This window comes from Oncorhynchus mykiss, chromosome 9 (genome assembly GCF_057628025.1).
Source record: "Oncorhynchus mykiss isolate SJ-2025 chromosome 9, ASM5762802v1, whole genome shotgun sequence".
NCBI classification, from domain to species: Eukaryota; Metazoa; Chordata; class Actinopteri; order Salmoniformes; family Salmonidae; genus Oncorhynchus; species Oncorhynchus mykiss.
In genome coordinates, this window is record NC_143030.1 from 54,789,951 (window position 1) to 54,809,878 (window position 19,928).

At 42.7% G+C, this 19,928-nt stretch overlaps 1 protein-coding gene across 8 annotated transcripts in view; it reads left to right on the plus strand.

Annotated features, from left to right (window-relative positions):
• Window positions 1-19,209, plus strand: part of ndrg3b (ndrg family member 3b) — a 77,169-nt gene extending 57,960 nt beyond the window's left edge. The window contains exons 4-19 of one of the 8 annotated variants that reach the window (XM_090184539.1): window positions 189-724; window positions 6,960-7,065; window positions 7,998-8,118; window positions 8,236-8,298; window positions 8,417-8,477; window positions 10,255-10,341; window positions 10,448-10,504; window positions 10,616-10,719; window positions 10,797-10,862; window positions 12,415-12,466; window positions 12,636-12,683; window positions 12,915-12,950; window positions 13,272-13,323; window positions 13,702-13,719; window positions 16,783-16,821; window positions 17,666-19,209. In XM_090184539.1, coding sequence (XP_090040665.1) covers window positions 665-724; window positions 6,960-7,065; window positions 7,998-8,118; window positions 8,236-8,298; window positions 8,417-8,477; window positions 10,255-10,341; window positions 10,448-10,504; window positions 10,616-10,719; window positions 10,797-10,862; window positions 12,415-12,466; window positions 12,636-12,683; window positions 12,915-12,950; window positions 13,272-13,323; window positions 13,702-13,719; window positions 16,783-16,821; window positions 17,666-17,835 — 1,140 coding nt within the window. In that variant the 5' untranslated portion in view covers window positions 189-664 and the 3' untranslated portion in view covers window positions 17,836-19,209. The remainder of the gene's footprint in view (window positions 1-188; window positions 725-6,959; window positions 7,066-7,997; window positions 8,119-8,235; window positions 8,299-8,416; window positions 8,478-10,254; window positions 10,342-10,447; window positions 10,505-10,615; window positions 10,720-10,796; window positions 10,863-12,414; window positions 12,467-12,635; window positions 12,684-12,914; window positions 12,951-13,271; window positions 13,324-13,701; window positions 13,720-16,782; window positions 16,822-17,665) is intronic. The other 7 variants (XM_021616050.3, XM_090184541.1, XM_090184540.1 and 4 more) reach the window with 7 other exon arrangements.
• The last annotated feature ends 719 nt before the right edge of the window (window positions 19,210-19,928 follow it).

Below are 19,928 nucleotides of genomic sequence, written 5' to 3' on the forward strand. Positions count from 1 at the left end.
AGGAATTGTGAAAAACTGAGTTTAAATATATTTGGCTAAGGTGTATGTAAACTTCCGACTTCAACTGTATGTGAGGTAATTACCATACCTGATAGTTTAGGCAGATGTTCAATGTCAGCCAATCCACCTGTATTTTATTGATCCTCTTCTGTGTTCTTCCTCTGACACGCTGTGGTGATGTGTGTCAGGGTTGGTGAGCTCCGCCCTTTCCCTGGCACTCGTTCTGTTCTCCTCAACCCTTCCTTACCCCTCTCCCGCCACCTACCAGCCCATCTGACCTTCTAAGCCCAATTAGAGGGTTGCTGAGCATCCAGACGGCCCTGAGAGCTTTGCGCTTACCCAGCGAGGAACGCACCCTCCCTCTTTCTTTCTCTACACCTTCTCCACGTCTCTCTCTCTCTAGCTCCCATTAACACGTGCCTCTCCCTCGCTCGCTCCTTTAGTTTCCCTCCTCTCCCTCTTTCACGCATTATCCTCCCCTCATTTGGTGGGACCAGCTGCTGCTACCAAACATTTCAGTCGTTCCTTGTGGGCTCCGCGCTCCATTCTGCTGCTGCCCCCCTCCTGCAGCCAGCTCTCCGCTCTGCTTCCAGCGTCACCACCACCGCCCCTTTTCAGACAACACAGGGACAGACCGACAGCACTCCTCTCTTCTACTGACAAAATGACAGCCGTTCTGGACCTCAACCAGATTGCCATTGCCTGTTCGACCATTGATGTAATGGTGAGTGGGACTTTGTCGGTTTGTGTGTGTGGTTGTGTTTTGCTGATATGCCAGTCACCCTGTGGCCTGCCTGTTGATTGTGTGCTAACAAAGCTAAAATCAAGCTGTCGGGGTGTGTGTATGTGTGTGTGATTTTCTCTGCTCTGGCATGTGAAGGTGTGTAAGGTACTGTGGCGATGTGGGCGAGCGTATGACTGAGGGAACAAACAACCTGCTTCGCAAATTTGGGGCCAGTACCACTGCAAGCATTGTTTACCCCAGCAGGCGGAGTGGATGAATGGTGGTGAGGGCGGGAGTTCAGCACTGGGAGGGGTGCGGTTTAGAGGACAGGAGAAAGGTCTCTCTCCTTCTCTGCATTCCCTGTAATTACTGGAATCTAATATGGCACGGTTTGTTTTCCAGTCCCACTGACTGTTTTTTGTGTGCAGCATTTCTCTTAGAAAGGAGAAATTAACCACCAGCTGGGACAAGGTTTATTTTTGAAATGGCTGCTCTTCTTGCTTGTGGAGTCACGGCCTGGTGCCACTGTGTGGACTGGACCAGACTGGGGGATGTAGCCAAATGTTGGCACAGAGCAGACTGTTGAATGTTTATCAGAACCCTGCCTTGCCTCCTGCTGAGACAACCTTGAACCTTTCTTCCTTATTTAGCTCAAAGTGGCTCTGTAAAACAATACCACTGATATGATGACAATGTTGCTTTTCTTTCCGTATTATGGAACAGTGTTATTTTGTAATATGGAACTAGTTTCAACTAGTTAACACAGCCGCAAAGTCAGAATTGGCTTCAAAATGTGTTTTCTTTTGTCTTCATTTAAGGTTAGGATTAGGCATAGGGTTAGGTTTAAAATCACATTTTAAGAAGAAATTGTAGAAATGGGTGGCGTTTAGTCATAATTATGACTGTGGCTGTGGGCTCTGTGTTGTCGTGGTAACCAATAGTGTTCAGCGTGTGTGTTTTCTTTAAAGTGGAACTGATAGCGTTTTATCTACTTTGCAGATATCAAACAGACAATCATTATATCAGTTAAACATAACAAATTCCCAGTTTATGCTACAAACCAACTTTTTATAAGAGGTTTTAAAATGAGATTCTATTTGACTCAGCATTCCATGATGAACACTAAGGCATTGTTGGCAGAATAGATGGATGCGATTTAATGCATGATTAATGTAATTCACCAATACATTTCTTGGTAAATCACAGCTGGCCTGGTACATTGTTTGTTGCCTCCATTTGGGATGCACTGTTTCAATGACTCAATATTTTGGACAAAAACGGACGAATGTAACTAAGGCTGGGAATGTCAATACGATCAAACTAGCAAGGGCAATGATCACAATCTGTCATAATGTGGCTAATAGGCTAGCATATTTATATAGAAGGCCAAAAACACGGAGCGTAACGTTAGTTAGCTAGCTGGCTGCTAGGAGGATGTCATGTCAATGGAGGATTGGGTGACTGAATTTTTCTTATATCATTTTTCGGTGGCTAAACACAGCTAGAGATGCAGGCGTCATTTGGTTAGCTAGCAAGAACTTGAATGACTTATCCAGTTAGCATATCTCTTGTATTCGCAAATTCACTCTGGCTATCTACTCCAATTTCAGAGTACTCTCATCTGAGTGTAGAATAACTGATGAATTTACAAACAAGCAACACCCTCTGAATTTGACAGTGTCAGTAAACCATAGGCAAAAAAAAGTAATAGTCAGTCACGAATGCTCTAGATAACATGTAAAAAGCCTAACCAGCTCTGCTAGGGTGAGTAAAATGGTCAGAGTGAGGTGTTCTCTCATTTGTGTCTGGAAGTAGCTAGCAAGTTAGACAACTTTAGCCAGTTAGCTTGGGTGCTTGGTTGGGACAAGCATGCTTTGGCAAGCAAGCTGCAGAAGGACGAGGAGGATACAATTCCCCATTGTTTATCAGTAAAATTTTGATGGCCAGCTAGCTGAAAAAGTTTGAGGTTTTATCTAATGTTCCTTCGTTAGATATTAGCTCATCTTGCTCTGGCTAGCATTAGTTGTTGATCTTGTTGTTGATGTGCATAACTGAGGCAGAGAGAGCCTACCTTTTCATGGTTGTTTCATCAATAGGAATGTAAAGTTCCAAATGTAAGAGAACTCGTGGTATTTACAGAATCCATTCAGGTGTATTTTGTGACCATCGAGAGCATCCTGATTGGTTGCATCACCGCCTGCTATGGCAACTGCCCCCCCCCCCCCCCACCCCTTCTTTGTTTTTACACTGCTGCTACTCTCTGTTTATTATCTGTGCATAGTCACTTTACCCCTGCACCCCTGCACATTGACCCTTGTATATAGCCTTGTTATTGTTATTTTACAGTAATACTTTTGAATACATTTTTTCACTTTAGTTTGGAAATATTTTCTTAACTGCATTGTTGGTTAAGGGCTTGTAAATAAGCATTTTACAGTAAGGTCTACACCAGTTGTATTCGGCGCGTCTGACGAATAAAGTTAGATTTTTGGCGAATGCGTTCTAATGATCTAAAGTCGTGCTGTTGCAACTGCCTGTAAACACACAGTCCAGTTCAAAGTGAATGATGGCTGGCCCTGCTGCCTGTAAACACACAGTCCAGTTCAAAGTGAATGATGGCTGGCCCTACTGCCTGTAAACACACAGTCCAGTTCAAAGTGAATGATGGCAGTCCTGTGTGGCAAAATACTTATTTGCATAAAGGCCTACTGTAGCTCTAATGGGCAATGGGGCACCTGTCTGCGTTGACTCCGGTCCTGGACGAGAGGGATGTTTTATAGCTGCTTTCCCACTCTATATTGCTATAGAATTTTCACAAAGGCCTTAGTATACGTAATTCCAAAACATTCTAAGAATTTATGAAAATGACCAAGTCACATTTTTTGTCATATTCTTCCTGGGAGTGTATATGGAACAGATTAAAATAAGATTTCATGTTGCTAAAATGCTGTCAGTTCCACTTTAACTAGGAAGTTACTCCTGTTGTCATTTAGAGGGGGTAAATTGCAGCAGCTGAGCCCCTCTCCCCATCACCTGACCCATCCACTGTTGACAACCTCTGCAGTGCTTCCCTCTTCTTTAGTCACAACAAGCCAAATATCAGCAGTGCACAGCACCCTTGACCTTGTGCCGGGAACACACAAAAACAAACAATGAGGCATATAGGCCTATGTCTGTTTTCAGAATTTTGGGGACTGCTGCTGGTTTCAATGCATTGAGTGCTTTGTTTACTGTCTTGTTTTTCCCGTCAGGCTTCCATTTAATCTGGTAGTTAAAAGCCCTAAGCTACACAACCCATTTTTGTTTTGTGGGTTAGACTACAGTTGTGGCACAGAAGTGGCAACCTCTACTGGAGCCTCTTTGGTCAGTGACTAGGCTGTGTGCTCTGAAGGCACCTCACATGAAGCCTTCCTCGCACACTAACAACCTTTCACACAGCCTGGCCTTTCAACCGTCTCTTCTATTTTTACTCCTCCGCACCTAGATACTGTAGAGTGTCAGTCTTCCAGGTGTCAGCTGGAGGAGAACAACCACACACCATGAATTATGATTGGAGTGACGTTATTGTCCTCATCTGTGTGTCTTCCTTCTCCAATGTACTGATTATCATAGGGTGTGTATATGTTGATGCTTTTTTAAGACATGGGGTGTGTATGCAGCCAGCAGGCTGCTGAACAGCCTGGTTTAGCCTAATCTCCCCTACGTCTGTGTGGCAGCCATCCAGTGAGATCTGACGCAGTATGGCCCTCAAAACCACCCTCTCTGTGGTTTTCAACTGCACCAATGAACGGAAACTGAACACTGAAGCAGGCACACATATTTAGCAGTCCTATATTTGGGTCTCTGCTTTTCTATTACAGTATTCGATTATGAAATAGACATCACACCATTATTGCTACCAGACAAAAACATGCATCACACACAAAGTTATTGAAACCACAACACCAGTTTGACTTAACCGTTAGCCTACTAGTAGGGATGTCCAACGTTCAGCCAGCTGCATGAGCCTATGTCTAGTGCCTTGGTTAAACTGACCTTAGGACCATTGTTAAGTCACTCCGTGGTTAAAGTAGGAAGAAATAGATGTAATCGTTGTTAGAATGTGAATGTGCTACATTTACTATCATATATATTGATTTACCCGACAGACACATGTAGAAAACCCAATTTCATTGAGGTTTGTCTGTTAGAAGAGTGCAAACGGTACATGTCGCTGCGGTTATTGTCCCAGTTCTATTGATTTCAATATAATATCGATGCGAGTGATTCATTTGCAGGCGCTATTGATTACAGTAGAACAAGCTAATCAATTCCAGTCTTGATGATCGCATGGTAGATATTGGTGAATGTGTGTGGGAAGCAACTTATGTATTGGTCTTCAAAATATCACAACTTATTTCAGCATATTTATCATTAATCTTAAACTGGTGTTTTGACACTCATCCATAAACCAAAAAGCAATGACGACAGGAAGCAGCAACAGTATCATTTTCAATGTACGTTTTTAGGAATATAAATGGTATATAAAAAATAAAGTAGAATCATGTAGATTTGTTTATCAGTAAAAACTACTGAATGAGCCCAAAAATGTGCTATGATTTAATGATTTTGATGATATTAGTGAAATAGTGAAAATATGTTTGTCCTGGCTACTACTAGAGTATGGTTGTTTCTCTATATGTATTGCCTTCGTTTATCGTGTTATGCTGATGGTGTGTGTGTGTCTGGAGGAAGTTGTGATCCGTTAAATGACATTCATGTGGAATTAGAGGCAGGCCTAAGGGCTGTGGATGGACTGCTATTTCCATCCTTAGATAATTAGATTAACCAGACATCAGCGGACGCTACCTTGTGGCAGGCAGTGCATCTGTGAGACAGGACATGGAGCGGGCCCTGCTTCCTTAATCCACACAACATCTGCGTGTGTGTGGGTGGCAGTGGTGTGAGACTGAACAGTGTGGACACGCATGCAGAGTGGTGCAGAGCCACTTACACGTTGTCATTGTCACCACAAATGGGTCATGATCCAGCCTCCATTATCAGTCTGGATCATCATGTACAGTGCCTTCAGAAAGTATTCATACCCTTCGACTTATTCTACATTTTGTTGTTACAGCCTGATTTCAAAATGGATTACATAGTCTCACCCGTCTACACACAATACCCCATAATGCCAAAGGGAATACATGTTTTTACAAATGTTTGCAAATTTATGAAGAATGAAATACAGAAATATCTCATTTACATAAGTATTCACACCCCTGAGTCAACACTTTGTAGAAGCACCTTTGGCAGCGATTACAGCTGTGAGTCTTTCTGGGTAAGTCTGTAAGTGCTTTCCACACATGGATTGTACAGTATTAGCATATTCTTTAAAAAATTCTTCAAGCTCTGCAGAGTTGGTTGCTAATTATTGATAGACAGCCATTTTCAATTCTTCCCATAGATTTTCAAACCGCTTTTTAAGTCAAAACTGTAACTAGATCACTCAGGATCATTCAATGTCGTCTTGGTAAGCAACTCCAGTGTATATTTGGCCTTGTTTTAGGTTATTGTCCTGCTGAAAGATGAATTTGTCTCCCAGTGTCTGGTGGAAATCAGACTGAACCAGGTTCTCCTCTAGGATTTTGCCTGTGCTTCGGTCTATTCCGTTTCTTTTTATCCTAAAAAGAACTCACTAGTCCTTGTCGATGACAAGCATACTCATAATATGATGCAGCTAACACCATGTTTGAAAATATGTATATAAAAAAAATTTGCGAGGCTTTGGAAAACATCCCTGATCTTTGTGGTTGAATCTTTGTTTGAAATTCACTGCTCGACTGAGGGACCTTACAGATGATTGTATTATGGAGTATTGTGTGTAGGCCAGTGACACAAAATCTCAATTTAATCCATTTTAAATTCAGGCTGTAACACAACAAAATGTGTAAAATGTCAAGGGGTGTGAATACTTTTTGAAAGCTCTGTAGGCTACCTGCTGACTGTTCCACTGCAGAGGACCTTGTTTTAATGTGTTCTACTGTATGAAACGCACATCCTTTGAGAGAATGATTGATTTTCTGTCTACTACTGGCACTTAGCCTCACTGAGAAAGTGTCCTACTCAGTGTATGAATTATGAATTGTGTTTTTCCTGAAATCTGCACCTCCCTATAGTGCTATGACTGTCACTAAAAGGCTGGCTCCTCTAAGTTCCACAGACACCCCAGACCATGCTGTCTTGTGTGTTCCAGGAGCATGACATCGAGACACCCCATGGTGTCCTGCATGTGACAATGAGGGGCAGCCCCAAGGGCAACAGACCGGTCATCCTCACCTACCATGACATTGGACTCAACCGTGAGTACAGCATCACACACAGACAGACACAGGCTCTTATTTCAAAGCTTAGCTAGGCTAATCTCTCCAAACACACCTAATTACACTAAACAAAAATATAAACGCAACATGTAAAGTGTTGGTCCCATGTTTCATGAGCTGAAATAAAAGATTCCAGAAATGTTCAAATGCACAAAAAGCTTATTTCTCTCATTTTGTACACAAATTTGTTTACATCCCTGTTGGTGAGCATTTCTCCTTTGCCAAGATAATCCATTGTTGTTTACATGTTATCTAATCCAATCCGTTGTGTGGGCGAGCGTTTTGCTGATGTCAACGTTGTCAACAGAGTGCCCCATGGTGGCGATAGGGTTATGGTATGGGCAGGGATAAACTATGGACAACAAACAGAATTGCATTTTATCGAAGGCAATTTGAATGCACAAAAACACAGTGACGAGATCTTAAGGTCCGTTGTGAGGCCCAATTATATTACTGTCATTTTATTTTTTAAGGTATCTGAACAACAGATGCATATCTGTATTCCCAGTCATGTAAAATCGATAGATTGGAGCCGAATGAGTTTATTTCAATTTGACTGATTTCCTCATATGAACTGTAACTTAGTAAAATCAATGGAATTGCTGCATGTTGCACTTTATATTCTTGTTCAGTATATAATATCATGTTCTCATTAGAACAGTTGGAGATGATGTAAGAAGCTGGATGGTTGAATGTAGGCCTCTTCTTTGGCTGTGGGGATATGAGCCACTAGATCAGACTGGATCGCACCAACACTTGGATGCCTCAATGGAAAACAACACTAAGTGTTTTAGCATCAGTGGATTTTTGTTGTTGATTACGTTCAGTGTTGCAGTTTCTGTTAGATATTAAGTAATATGTGCCTCAATGAGGTGTCTTTTTAAACTTGCCGTATCTCTTCCTCCCTGCAGATAAGTCCTGTTTCAACACCCTGTTCAATTTTGAGGACATGCAGGAGATCACATCCCACTTTGCTGTGGTCCATGTGGACGCCCCAGGACAGCAGGAGGGTGCTCCCCCATTCCCCACGGGGTGAGAGACCGGTTCACTCCTCAGTCGTCGTCCTCAACATCATCTCAAATATGACAAAGTATCACCACAATCATGACTCATGTTATTATTATTTTTGGTATTTTATATCCGTCCCAGCTACCAGTACCCTACCATGGATGAGCTCTCTGAGATGCTGCCCTCTGTCATGGCTCAACTGAAGTAAGTTCTCCTGCAGTGTTTCTATAACTAACTCTTGCACTGTCTTTAGGAAAGCTTCAAAATGACTTTATTATTGAGTCTTCTTCGAGGCCTATATTGTTCTCTTCCCTTTCCCCAGGGTGAACAGTGTGATTGGGATTGGAGTTGGAGCTGGAGCCTACATCCTTTCCAGACTGGCTGTAAGTCACCATTCGTCTTAGTCCCCCACATACCAACTGCACTCCTACTCACCCCACAGTAGATGGTGGTTTCTAAACCCCTATCCATAAATCCACACCATTAAACCTCATTCCCCATCTTCCTCCATCTCCAGCAGCTAATCTCAGAACATGTTGACCAGCAGAGTCATCACGCTCCCTGCTCTTATTACCAGCTTCATTTAATCTCTCTATAAAAAGATAGAAGATTTGGATGAATCAATTTCTCGCGAGTGCATGACTGGACTGATGGAGTCAGCATGCGAGTCTCATGTGGCATTGACCGGATATATAGTGCCTTCAGAAAGTATTCCTACCCCTTGACTTATTCCACATGTTTTTGTTACAGCCTGAATTCAAAATGGATTAAATATATATTTTACTCGACAATCTACACACTATACATTTCAGCTTTTCATTTTTTATTCATTTGCAGTAAAAATTCTAAAAACATAAATCCACTTTGACATGATGGGTTATTGTGTGTTGGCCAGTGACACAAAATCTGAATTGAATACATTTTAAATTCAGGCTGTAACACAACAAAGTGTGCAAAAAGTCAAGGGGTCTGAATACTTTCTGAAGGCACTATATATTACTGTACAAATGTTAGTTTGATGCTTAACATTGACCCTATTTACCACCATGCACTGCACACCACAGTGTGCCTTGGCGGAGATAATGCATTCTGAAGGTAGGTGTTAGTGAGAGGAATACATTAAGAGCAGAGATTACTTGAAGAGGGGTGTTAATTATAGTTAATTTAAGCCCTGCAAACATCGGGCTCAATGTGGAGGACAGAAGGAGAGAAGGAAAGAGAGAAACAGGAGTTAGAGAAAAGATAACACTTAATTTATGTGTTCATACATACTCTCAAGTGGGTTAACACCTAGTTTGTTTTATCCATCGTCCTCACTTATCTGTGGAAGTGAATTGGAGGCTGGGTAATTGGGTGGGGGATGATGTGGCTCTAATTTGTTGCTAAGAGCTGTGAAAGATGTCAAGTGCTGGGCTATAACATGAATATTTAGGTGTGTGTGTTGACTTTGCTGCTTGCCCTGGCTATAAAGTGGGAGGGCTTGGGTTCCTATCCAACCCAGCACAGTGTGGTCAGTGTACTGTCAAAGTAACCCCCTCCTCTCTTTCTATCTCCCCTGCTTAATGAGCCTGCCCTGGTTGAAGGTCTGGTTCTCATCAAAGTAACCCCCTCTTCTCTCTCTCTCTTCCCCCAGCTTAATGAGCCTGCCCTGGTTGAAGGTCTGGTTCTCATCAAAGTAACCCCCTCTTCTCTCTCTTTTCCCCCAGCTTAATGAGCCTGCCCTGGTTGAAGGTCTGGTTCTCATCAAAGTAAACCCCCTCTTCTCTCTTTCTCTCTCTCTCTCCCCAGCTTAATGAGCCTGCCCTGGTTGAAGGTCTGGTTCTCATCAAAGTAACCCCCTCCTCTCTCTCTCTCTCTCCCCAGCTTAATGAGCCTGCCCTGGTTGAAGGTCTGGTTCTCATCAAAGTAACCCCCTCTTCTCTCTCTCTCTCCCCAGCTTAATGAGCCTGCCCTGGTTGAAGGTCTGGTTCTCATCAAAGTAACCCCCTCCTCTCTCTCTCTCTCCCAGCTTAATGAGCCTGCCCTGGTTGAAGGTCTGGTTCTCATCAAAGTAACCCCCTCCTCTCTCTCTCTCTCTCTCCCAGCTTAATGAGCCTGCCCTGGTTGAAGGTCTGGTTCTCATCAAAGTAACCCCCTCTTCTCTCTCTCTCTCTCTCCCAGCTTAATGAGCCTGCCCTGGTTGAAGGTCTGGTTCTCATCAATGTAGACCCCTGTGCAAAGGGCTGGATGGACTGGGCCGCCTCCAAGGTGAGAACGTGCTCGCACACTTCAATGCTAACTCTGTGCATTGTTTTCTCATCATAGAGCCATAATAGATTGGCACCTTGGAACGTGTTATTTATTCTTGTTTCAGATGTCCGGCTGGACCAGTAACCTGGTTGACATAGTGATGGCCCACCACTTCAGTGACGTGAGTGTGGGGGCAGTTTGGAATGGTGGGAGACTATGACCGGGGCAGAGCCTACTGGAGGAATACTGTGGGTGATTGACAGTGATGTAACTATCTGTGCCATCTCCTCAGGATGAGCTGTCTGACAACCAGGAGATCACCCAGACATATCGCCTGCACATTGCCCAGGATATTAACCAGGACAACCTGGCCCTCTTCTGCAACTCCTACAACAGGTACTGTACATATAACCCCAAGATGAACTGCCCGTGTAGTTGGGTTGAATTGATTGATTGATGTATTTGTTTGACAGCCGTCGGGACTTGGAGATCGAGAGGCCCATCACTGGTCTGACTGAGGACACAGTGAACACGCTCAAGTAGGTTTATAACTGTGTATAACTGTATCAGGGTTTCCTTTAGGAAAATGTGGCGCCGGACAATGTGACCAGGAAGATTTTAATTTACCGCCCATTCGAGAAATTTACCGGACCCATATTCATTGGGTGCGTAACCCATTAGGGCGTCCACCTACATTTCAATGATGGTCATTCATCTTCACAGAACATGCAACTCCTGTAATGAGGCAGCCAATAAAATATATTTTTCAAACATTTTCCAAAATGCAATTCGTGGGAAAACACCATTCTAAACAGCCGTTCCATATGTGCCCAAGATGAAAATTAGAAATAGGGGGGAATCTAGAGATGCAGCAACTAGGATGGGTTGTTAATATGACTAGGATTGTGCCTTTGGCTTCTGAACAACAAAAAAAAGTTGAAATATGAAAACCAATAGAACAGGGGAAAATGCTGGTTTCAATGGAATATGAAGTTTGGTTTCAAGTTTAAATGTCACGTGCACAAGTACAGTGAATTTCCTTTCTTGCGAGCTCCAAACCCAACAATGCAGTAATCCAATATCAATGTAGTACTAACAATAACATAAGGTAGAACAAAAACACACAAGAAATAAGAACAGGAGAAGTAAGAAGCTATATACAGGTTCCGTTTTAATACCATATTTACAATGTGCAGGGATACTGGAGTGATAAGAGGTAGATGTATAGCCTTGAGGAAGTCTTTATAAAATAATTGCCTCTGTTTCAATGGTGGGGTTTTGCCTATAGGCTACTTTGAAGCAAGGTAAGACATGCCTCATAATAAGAAGGAAAACGTTCAGGTTTCAAACAATTAAGTGTCAGTTTCCACAATGTATACTGACCCCAGCTCACATTGTAAAGTGGTTATTATGACTCGCTGGACTTGAATGGCGAATGGGAGGCGCACTTCAATTACCAGTTGAGAAATAAAAATGGTAGCCTAGCTCTTTTAAATCGTGGCTATGTTTTTAACATGCCATTGCAATGACGGGGGCTTATATTAAAGCAGGTTTCACTCCAGCAGCAACGATCTAAGGAGGTGACGTTGAGGGGATATTCCGCTCACAATAGGCTCTGTCATAAATAAGATGCATGACGACTAACGACACTACACACCCGCCAATTTAGTGCCACTCAGTTATCCAAATTAACCTAGGGACCGATGAGCATGACTGTCAAATGTTTTCACATTGACTGGTATTTCATCAATGAATAAAAATCATTAATTAATCATCATCTCCCGGTCAATTTGGCCAGCAACAATTATATTTATTGGCTTTTCATTTTTTTTATTGGCCAAATGCTGGCAATTACCAGCTAACTTGCCTTAATATTCTGACAGCTTTTTATTATTTGTATTATATAAGCTTGAAATGGGCATGGTCTAATTGATTAAACAAACAAGAACAAGGCTCTGTTAATGAACCAGATCTATAGTTATTTCTGGTTGCTTATTAAAGTTAGCAGGCTATCTCATTGATCCTGCATTATACCCCTCTGCTTTCACTCTGAGTGTTGACTCTGTTTGTCCCTCCTGTCTCTCCATCCAGATGCACTTCTCTGCTGGTGGTTGGTGACACGTCCCCTGCTGTTGATGCAGTGGTGGGTGTCCACTATCTCCATGGCAACACAGTAAAGAATGAGTCAGGGGATCTAATTCTAATACAAAGTATCTTTAGAGATGATACTGGCCTTTCTAAAGATGAGGGGCTAGACTCTAAACTGTCTGAACTTCCATTGTCTCATCTCTCTCTCTCTCCCTTGTATACAGGTCGAATGCAACTCCAGGTTAAATCCAACCAAAACAACCCTTCTTAAGGTGTGTCCAGTTATTTGTTTCTTTGTAGCACTAGGAGTGGTAATGCCCCTAATGTGGTCCCTGCTGTTCTGCTCTTTAGTAATGCACAAGATCTGGATGGTGTGTAGATGAGTTACAGCATTCTTGGAAGTGTTCGTAGGCCAGTGAATGTGTTCTGGCTAACGGCACAGTCCTCTCTAGGAGTTTGTTCACTCTGGGCATGTTCCTGATTCTCTCTTTACTTCCCTATAGATGCAAGACTGTGGCGGGCTTCCTCAGGTCATCCAGGTGAGTCATGAACAAGTTTTGTGTTTAGTTTAAACTACTAAATCTCAATGGCCAAGACTGTATTTTAGTCAATGCCACTCCGACATTCCTCGTCCTAATATTTATATATTTCTTAATTCCATTATTTTACTTTTAGATTTGTGTGTATTGTTGTGATTTGTTAGATATTACTGCACTGTTGGAGCTAGGAACACGAGCATTTCTCTACACCCACAATAACATCTTCTAAATATGTGTATGTGACCAATACAATTTGATTTGAACTGTTACTTAATTCAGTTTTCTTTTTAAATGACTCAGTTTTCTGTTTGTGTCTTACAGCCGGGTAAACTCGCAGAGGCCTTCAAATATTTTGTCCAGGGAATGGGTTACAGTGAGTACTGCTCCTCTATCATCTCTCCTCACAGTACTTCAGTCCTTCAGTGTCAGACGTCATGTTGGATTTGTGTATCTTCATGGTCTGGTTGTGTCAATCTGTTGACATGTCATCTGTTGTATGGCCTGTTTACTGAAGCCCCCCCCACACACACACACACACTTCTGACCTAAACTAAGACTCACACCTAATGTAGAATTCCTGTAGCACTTTAAGAATAAAGAGGAACCACAGTAGCTAGCTACATAATAACATTTAGTGGATGTGCAAGGCTGAGGTTACTGAGAGCCAGTTGTTGTATAAGCATGCAAACCATTATTAGTAACTGACCAGGGAACTAACCTCAAGCTAACCTTGTTTCCTGTCTGTTTGCAGTGACTTTTAACAACGGGTGTAAGTAGTTGTTTGATGCTGAGTAAATAAATGACATGTAGTAAGTATGATGGTCTGCATGGACTCCTCTCAACACTCCTCGGTGTGCTGGATCTCTGAACACACTTGGTGTGTGGGATGATCTGTGAACACACCTGAGAATGGTTCCCCCAGGTCTTAAGATACAGTGCCCTGGACAGGGAGGGTGTTTACAGGCCCACATTTAAGGCTGTGGTTCATTTAGGCCACGTGTCAAACACGAGGCCTGCGAGCCGAATCTGGCCGGCGACACATTTCTATCTGGCCCGCACAATGATTTGGGTATTAATTAGTTTTGGCCCATTTCCTTACCTCCCGCGATGCACTGCACTGCACTACAAGTCACAGCAAGCACCGGCAGAGCCAGCCGTACCATATTATCACTAATGGCACTGACCTAATCTTCTACCAGACTGAACTTTTAAAGGGTCATTGCTGTAGCCTACAGAAAATGTAATCTTGATTGTCAAAAAGTAAGTTAAAGGATTTACATGCGGGTATAAATGACTACTAAACGACAATAGGACACACAAGCTAGTATAAATTAGTATTAAAAACAGTTGAGTCATCTACTTTCTGAAATTATTTTGTCCAACAACCTGATGCACCTACAGCGGTGAATTCAATGTCAATTATGCTGCTTTCGTGTGTCCCGTTTACAGCGTACAGCGGAGAGAAAGTGTACAGACACTTGTCACAGTCCTAACTAGGCTACTAAATTGTTGCAGTCTGACTTTGTTTTTAAAGCTTGACAATGAATAACCCAAAAGCTAAACCTGCAACAAAACACCATGCAGAGGACAAACATGTAGGGACACATGTAGACTATGTTTTTATTTGGAGTTATTCAATCCTTTTTGATTAGGGTCACAACATATTATGCACATCTGCAAGCATAGCAGGAAAGGCTGGGACAAATATAATCTCTTTTTGTTTCAATATGTTAAAATGGTATATACAGCATATGGCCCTTTATAAGCGGACATAATAAAGGGCCATATTTTTTTCTGGTAAAACGGGATCTGGCCATTTGGGGTCGTAGTTGTAGGCCAATGCACATTTTATGGGGTAAAAACAAACATAACAGTCTGGCCCTTGAATTCCGTTGTGCTTTTTCAATATGGCCGTCTTCTGATTTGAATTTGACACCCCTGATTTCGGCCTACTGGGAGCAGAACTGGCTTGTTGAATGATAATCATATTGTATAGACCACTTTCATAGAGTGAATTGTATTTACATATTGGGCACTGTATCTTATAACTTTGCCAAATTCCATTGGCTTTCTTTGATCACTGAGATGATTGAATCGTTTTTTTAGCATTTCAAAATGTTTATATTTTGTTCATATAAACATTGCACAGTAAGGTTTGAGTTGCTAGCTCACAGAGTGGAAAATGGAAGGTGTTACATAATGAAAGCTGCTTGATTAGAGTCTTACAATAGTCTGAGTTATTATTGTTCTCTCTCTGGAATCTTTTCATCAGAAAGCCCTCTCTGTACCCTTGTAAACCTTTGACGTTATTAGTTTCTGAGGAGAAAAAAGACTCACTTACATAACCTACCACCCCTCGCCTGGCCCTCACTCCCCTCTCCCCGTTGCCATCACCCACTCTCCCCTGGTCCTCACACTTCCAGTGAGGGCTGCTTCTCCAGGTATGTTAATCTCAGTGGCAGATTAGTGTATTCATTAAAGGCTGCTCCAAGCCACACAGCAGGGCCTGGCCCCCTGCCCTGGGGACCTGAACTCCCATGAGCCCAGAGCCGCCTGGCTGGCCTGTTGTCCTCCACTCTGCTGAAATGTGCTGCTGCCACAGGGACACTCATGTGGGCTGCTGGAGAGCAATGTTAGGACAGCAGGGCCTCTACACAGGGAACCATGTTGATACTGCACAGCACTGAGAAGGAACATTTGTTTCTCCCTTCTTCCAAATTCTCCCCTCTGAAAGTTACCCTTGGATGTTTTGTCTGCAACATGTGACTACAGAGAGGCGGCCCAAGCGGCCCCGGCTCCCAAGCGGCCCCAGCTCCCCAGGCTGGCCCGGGACTAGGTGGTGCTTTATTACACGCTCCCTCACTCCTCCACCTCTTGGAAATGTTTGCCTGTTTGCTTTCCTGCTTGAAGAGACTGGGTCCTTACTATATCAACTCACTTAGTCTGGATACCAAATCCTAGTAATTAAAATGAAATCTGTTACAGTATAGGCTTGAAAAACTATTTTCACTCAATGCCTGATGGCTCTCCCTGCTCTTGTCTTTCTTGTGAACCCTCTCTCCGAGGTTTAAATAGGTTGGTTTCCTCCCTGTCTTAACTTTCCCCTCACACACCACTTTATGCTCAGGCTTTTCACCCACACCAGAAAAACAATGGCAAGTTCTAGAAAGTACCTCCCCTTTCTGATAATGCCTAAACATTGAAACAGTAGAGGGACAAAGCAATGAGTACATTACGAGCCTTCCCAAACACATTTTAGCATACTGTTGGTTTGTTACTCTGTAGCATTCAGACTACTATACCTTGTGTCAGTTGGCTTGTCCCAGAAGGTCAATGTTGTGTTGAAAGAAGCGCAGTAGGCTACCAGGAGAGTGGTTTGAGTGTGAATAGATGGAGCCCCTGTTTGAATGGAGTTTGAAAGGTCACTTTAGCTCTGTACACTGTAGTTCCATTAGGGAATTATTGTAGTGGGGGCACATTCTACTAACTGAACTGGACCAGACAATGTTGACTAGTTGTCATGGAGCACACCTTGGTACAAAAATCCTCTTTCAGGAATCTCAGGGCCACAGGTGGCATTCTCTTTAGTTTAAGAGAACAGCGAGAAGGCCTTGGAAGAGTCACATCCTAGCTATTTTGACAACCGTTAGGTATTAGCTGAATGTAAAATTAGATACAGTGATAGAATGATCTGTTCCTGGTGCTGCTTCAAATCTCTCCTAGGTGAAGCTGGAGGACACAATTTGTTTCTTTTCTGATCTTCATTTGTGAAGACTGAGCATTAATCTGACAGTCTCGCCTTCATTTCTTCCCTCTCCATTAATGCAAACAGTCCCTCATGTACTGCTCAGCCACCTGGGCAGCGAATCAGGTACCAGGACCATAGGTAGCAGCCTCGGCTGCGCCGGCCTGCCATCTACCCCTACAGTGCTCTGCCCTCCCCACCCTGTTTGCCCATCGCTGGTTGCCAGCTCACATTTTAGCCATCCTGTCAAGTCTTTCTGATTTGGCGCCATAAGATTTGAAGCATGACAGATGGTCATTATTTTGTAAGATTTATTTTGTCTCTCTAAATGTGTGGTTTGGGAGAGTGTATGTCTGTTTATCAGGTAAAATGGTTGTCATCTGTCTGTTTGTTGCTTTGTTCTTTTTCTCTTCTGCACAGATGGCCCTCAAATCTCTTGTGCATGCTGCATTCTCATATTGGCCTTTCCTATTTATTCATTTTTTCTCCAACAGTAAAAATGAATTGGAACTCGACCTGATCAGGCAATCTATTTTCTTTGTGGGAGAATAATGGGGATTCAGCTCAGACATTTCAGGCCCCAACCACTTGAATTAGATGCATATATTCATACTGTACATTCTGAAATATGGTGTGAAATCCAGTATTCCTGCTTAGCCGATATCATTCTACTTGATCCTAACTAAGTGGCAGCGTAGCTAGCATGAGGTAAACAGTATATTGTGATCAAGTTATTGAGTCTTTAGGTTATTAGACTTCATTATTCTCCCTGGGCTGCAGACCACCCCATCTTGAATTGGGAATGTTGATGCATTTATGATTGTGGTATGATCACCAGCATCCTACCCCTAGCCACATTCCCTAAAGCAAGCTACCCCTCCCCCAAAACATTCCTACACATATAAACAGCAAATATCCTCATACCTGACTTCTTACTGTAATTGCTCTCCTCTTTCTCTCTTGTCTGTAGTGCCCACGGCCAGTATGACCCGGCTGGTGCGTTCTCGCACCCACTCTGCCTCAAGCATGGGCTCTGTGGAGGGCACCCGTAGCCGCACCCACACACAGCTAGAGGGTGCCACTGCCGCCGGCCCGGCTGTTGAACAGGCCAGGCCACAGACCATGGAGGTGTCCTGCTAAAGCACCGTGCCCAGAAAACATCCTCCTCCCTCCTTCCCTCTCTCACTTTTTTTCTCCCTTTCCCATGCTCAGTCAGAGAGGATTGGAATCCAGAGGGGGCATCTGAAACGTGTTTGGAAAGATCATTTATGAAGCAGTCCGGTCCTCTGCTGTGTTCACTCTCACTGTTTCCTGTTGTTGTCTATCTATCATGCCTTTCTGTGCATGACTGCGGTGGTACGGCAACCTGGAAGTCAGTAAGCAGCCCGGCGATGCTGCTTTTCTGGTTACCTATTTTACGTTTTGCTGTCTACCGCCTCTCTTTTTTTGTGGGTTTTTTATCCTTAAGATATATATGAGCTATATTTGTATTTATAACTACTATTTGGATCAGTGTGTCAGTTTAAAGAGGAGCGTTGGAAAAGCATCAGGCGTTTTCTCTTGCAAAGTACTCTTTAAGGCGTTAGGTTCCCCGTTTTTCTCTTTCTCCCTCAGAGGTCTTCCTCACCTTGTGTGCAGATCAGACCAAATCACAACATCCCTCTCTACCTCCTCCTTAATGGTCCATTCCTAAATCAGTCTCATGCAGACTCACTTGCACACCTTTCCGACTACTTACAACATCTCTTTATTTCAGTGTTTTTTGTAATTGTTATTATGTTGTGATTTGTGAAATACCTTTGCTTTCCTGTATTGCAAAATGATGTGATAAACCCACTCTTGTTCTGTACCTTTATACCAAGAATATCTGACAGCATGACCCTCTTGTAGATGAAACGTAATGAAGGTGTCTGTAAAATTGCTTTTGTCTAGATGGATCTAGAAATAGTTACCTTGTGGTGTTATTGTTGATTTTTCTCTTTCAAGCAATTTATTTGAAATGGCAGGCAGGGTTGTTGATACCCCCAATGTTACTGACAGGCAGAGAAAAGAACCACCATTTCCTGTAGTTTATTTAAAGTTCAGAGCAATCACTTGATAATGTTCTAAGTCAGAGTACCCAAACTAGCCCACAGCTCAGTGAGTTAGGCGTTTAACTGTGTGCCAGTTGAGGTACAGATAACATGACTGCCTCCTCCCTTGTATAAAACGTTCTAACTGGAAGCAAGTCATGTTTTCCATTCTAATTCAATAATGACGGGGTGAAAACAGCAACTGGTCAGATGCCTGAGGGACTGTGGATAGTGTAATAAACTGTTATTATTAATATTATTGGTCATTTTCTCTCTGTGGTTTTTCTGCGTTTCTCTCTGATTGTACTACAGCTTGGGTGAGCTTGTGGTGATAATGCATTGTGCTCTGTCCCCATAGTATGGGTGTGTGCTGTAAGTCATACTGTCTGCTTACTATATACATTTGTACTGATAATAAAATAAAGCTAGAAGTTGTACATTACATTTGACTGGACTTCCTTCCGTCACTGGCCTGTGTATTTTCTCACTTGGTAAACTAGCCTAATAGCATGTGATTTGAAACCTAATCTAGCTAGCCTTATTGTGCTAGAAGTAGTCGTCACACTGATCAGACCATTGCTTAAAGCTAGAATCCTTAGTTGCTACAAAAATGAATGATGGATATACCCATTGATTCTTGAAGAATATAACCTATGAGCCTAGTTCAACTGTCGAACCCCATCAGAACCCAAAATACAGTTGAAGTCGGAAGTTTACATACACCTTAGCCAAATACATTCAAACTCAGTTTTTCACAATTCCTGACATTTAATCTTAGTAAAAATTCCCTGGCATAGGTCAGTTAGGATCACCACTTTTATTTTAAGAATGTGAAATGTCAGAATAATAGTAGAGTGATTTATTTCAGTGTTTATTTCTTTCATCACATTCCCAGTGGGTCAGAAGCTTACATGCACTCAATTAGTATTTGGTAGCATTGTCTTTAAATTGTTTAACTTGGGTCAAACTCCTGACAGAGCTGGTGTAACTGAGTCAGGTTTGTAGGCCTCCTTGCTCGCACACGCTTTTTCAGTTCTGCCCACAAATGTTCTATGGGATTGAGGTCAGGGCTTTGTGATGGCCACTCCAATACCTTGACTTTGTTGTCCTTAAGCCATTTTGCCACAACTTTGGAAGTATGCTTGGGGTTATTGTCCATTT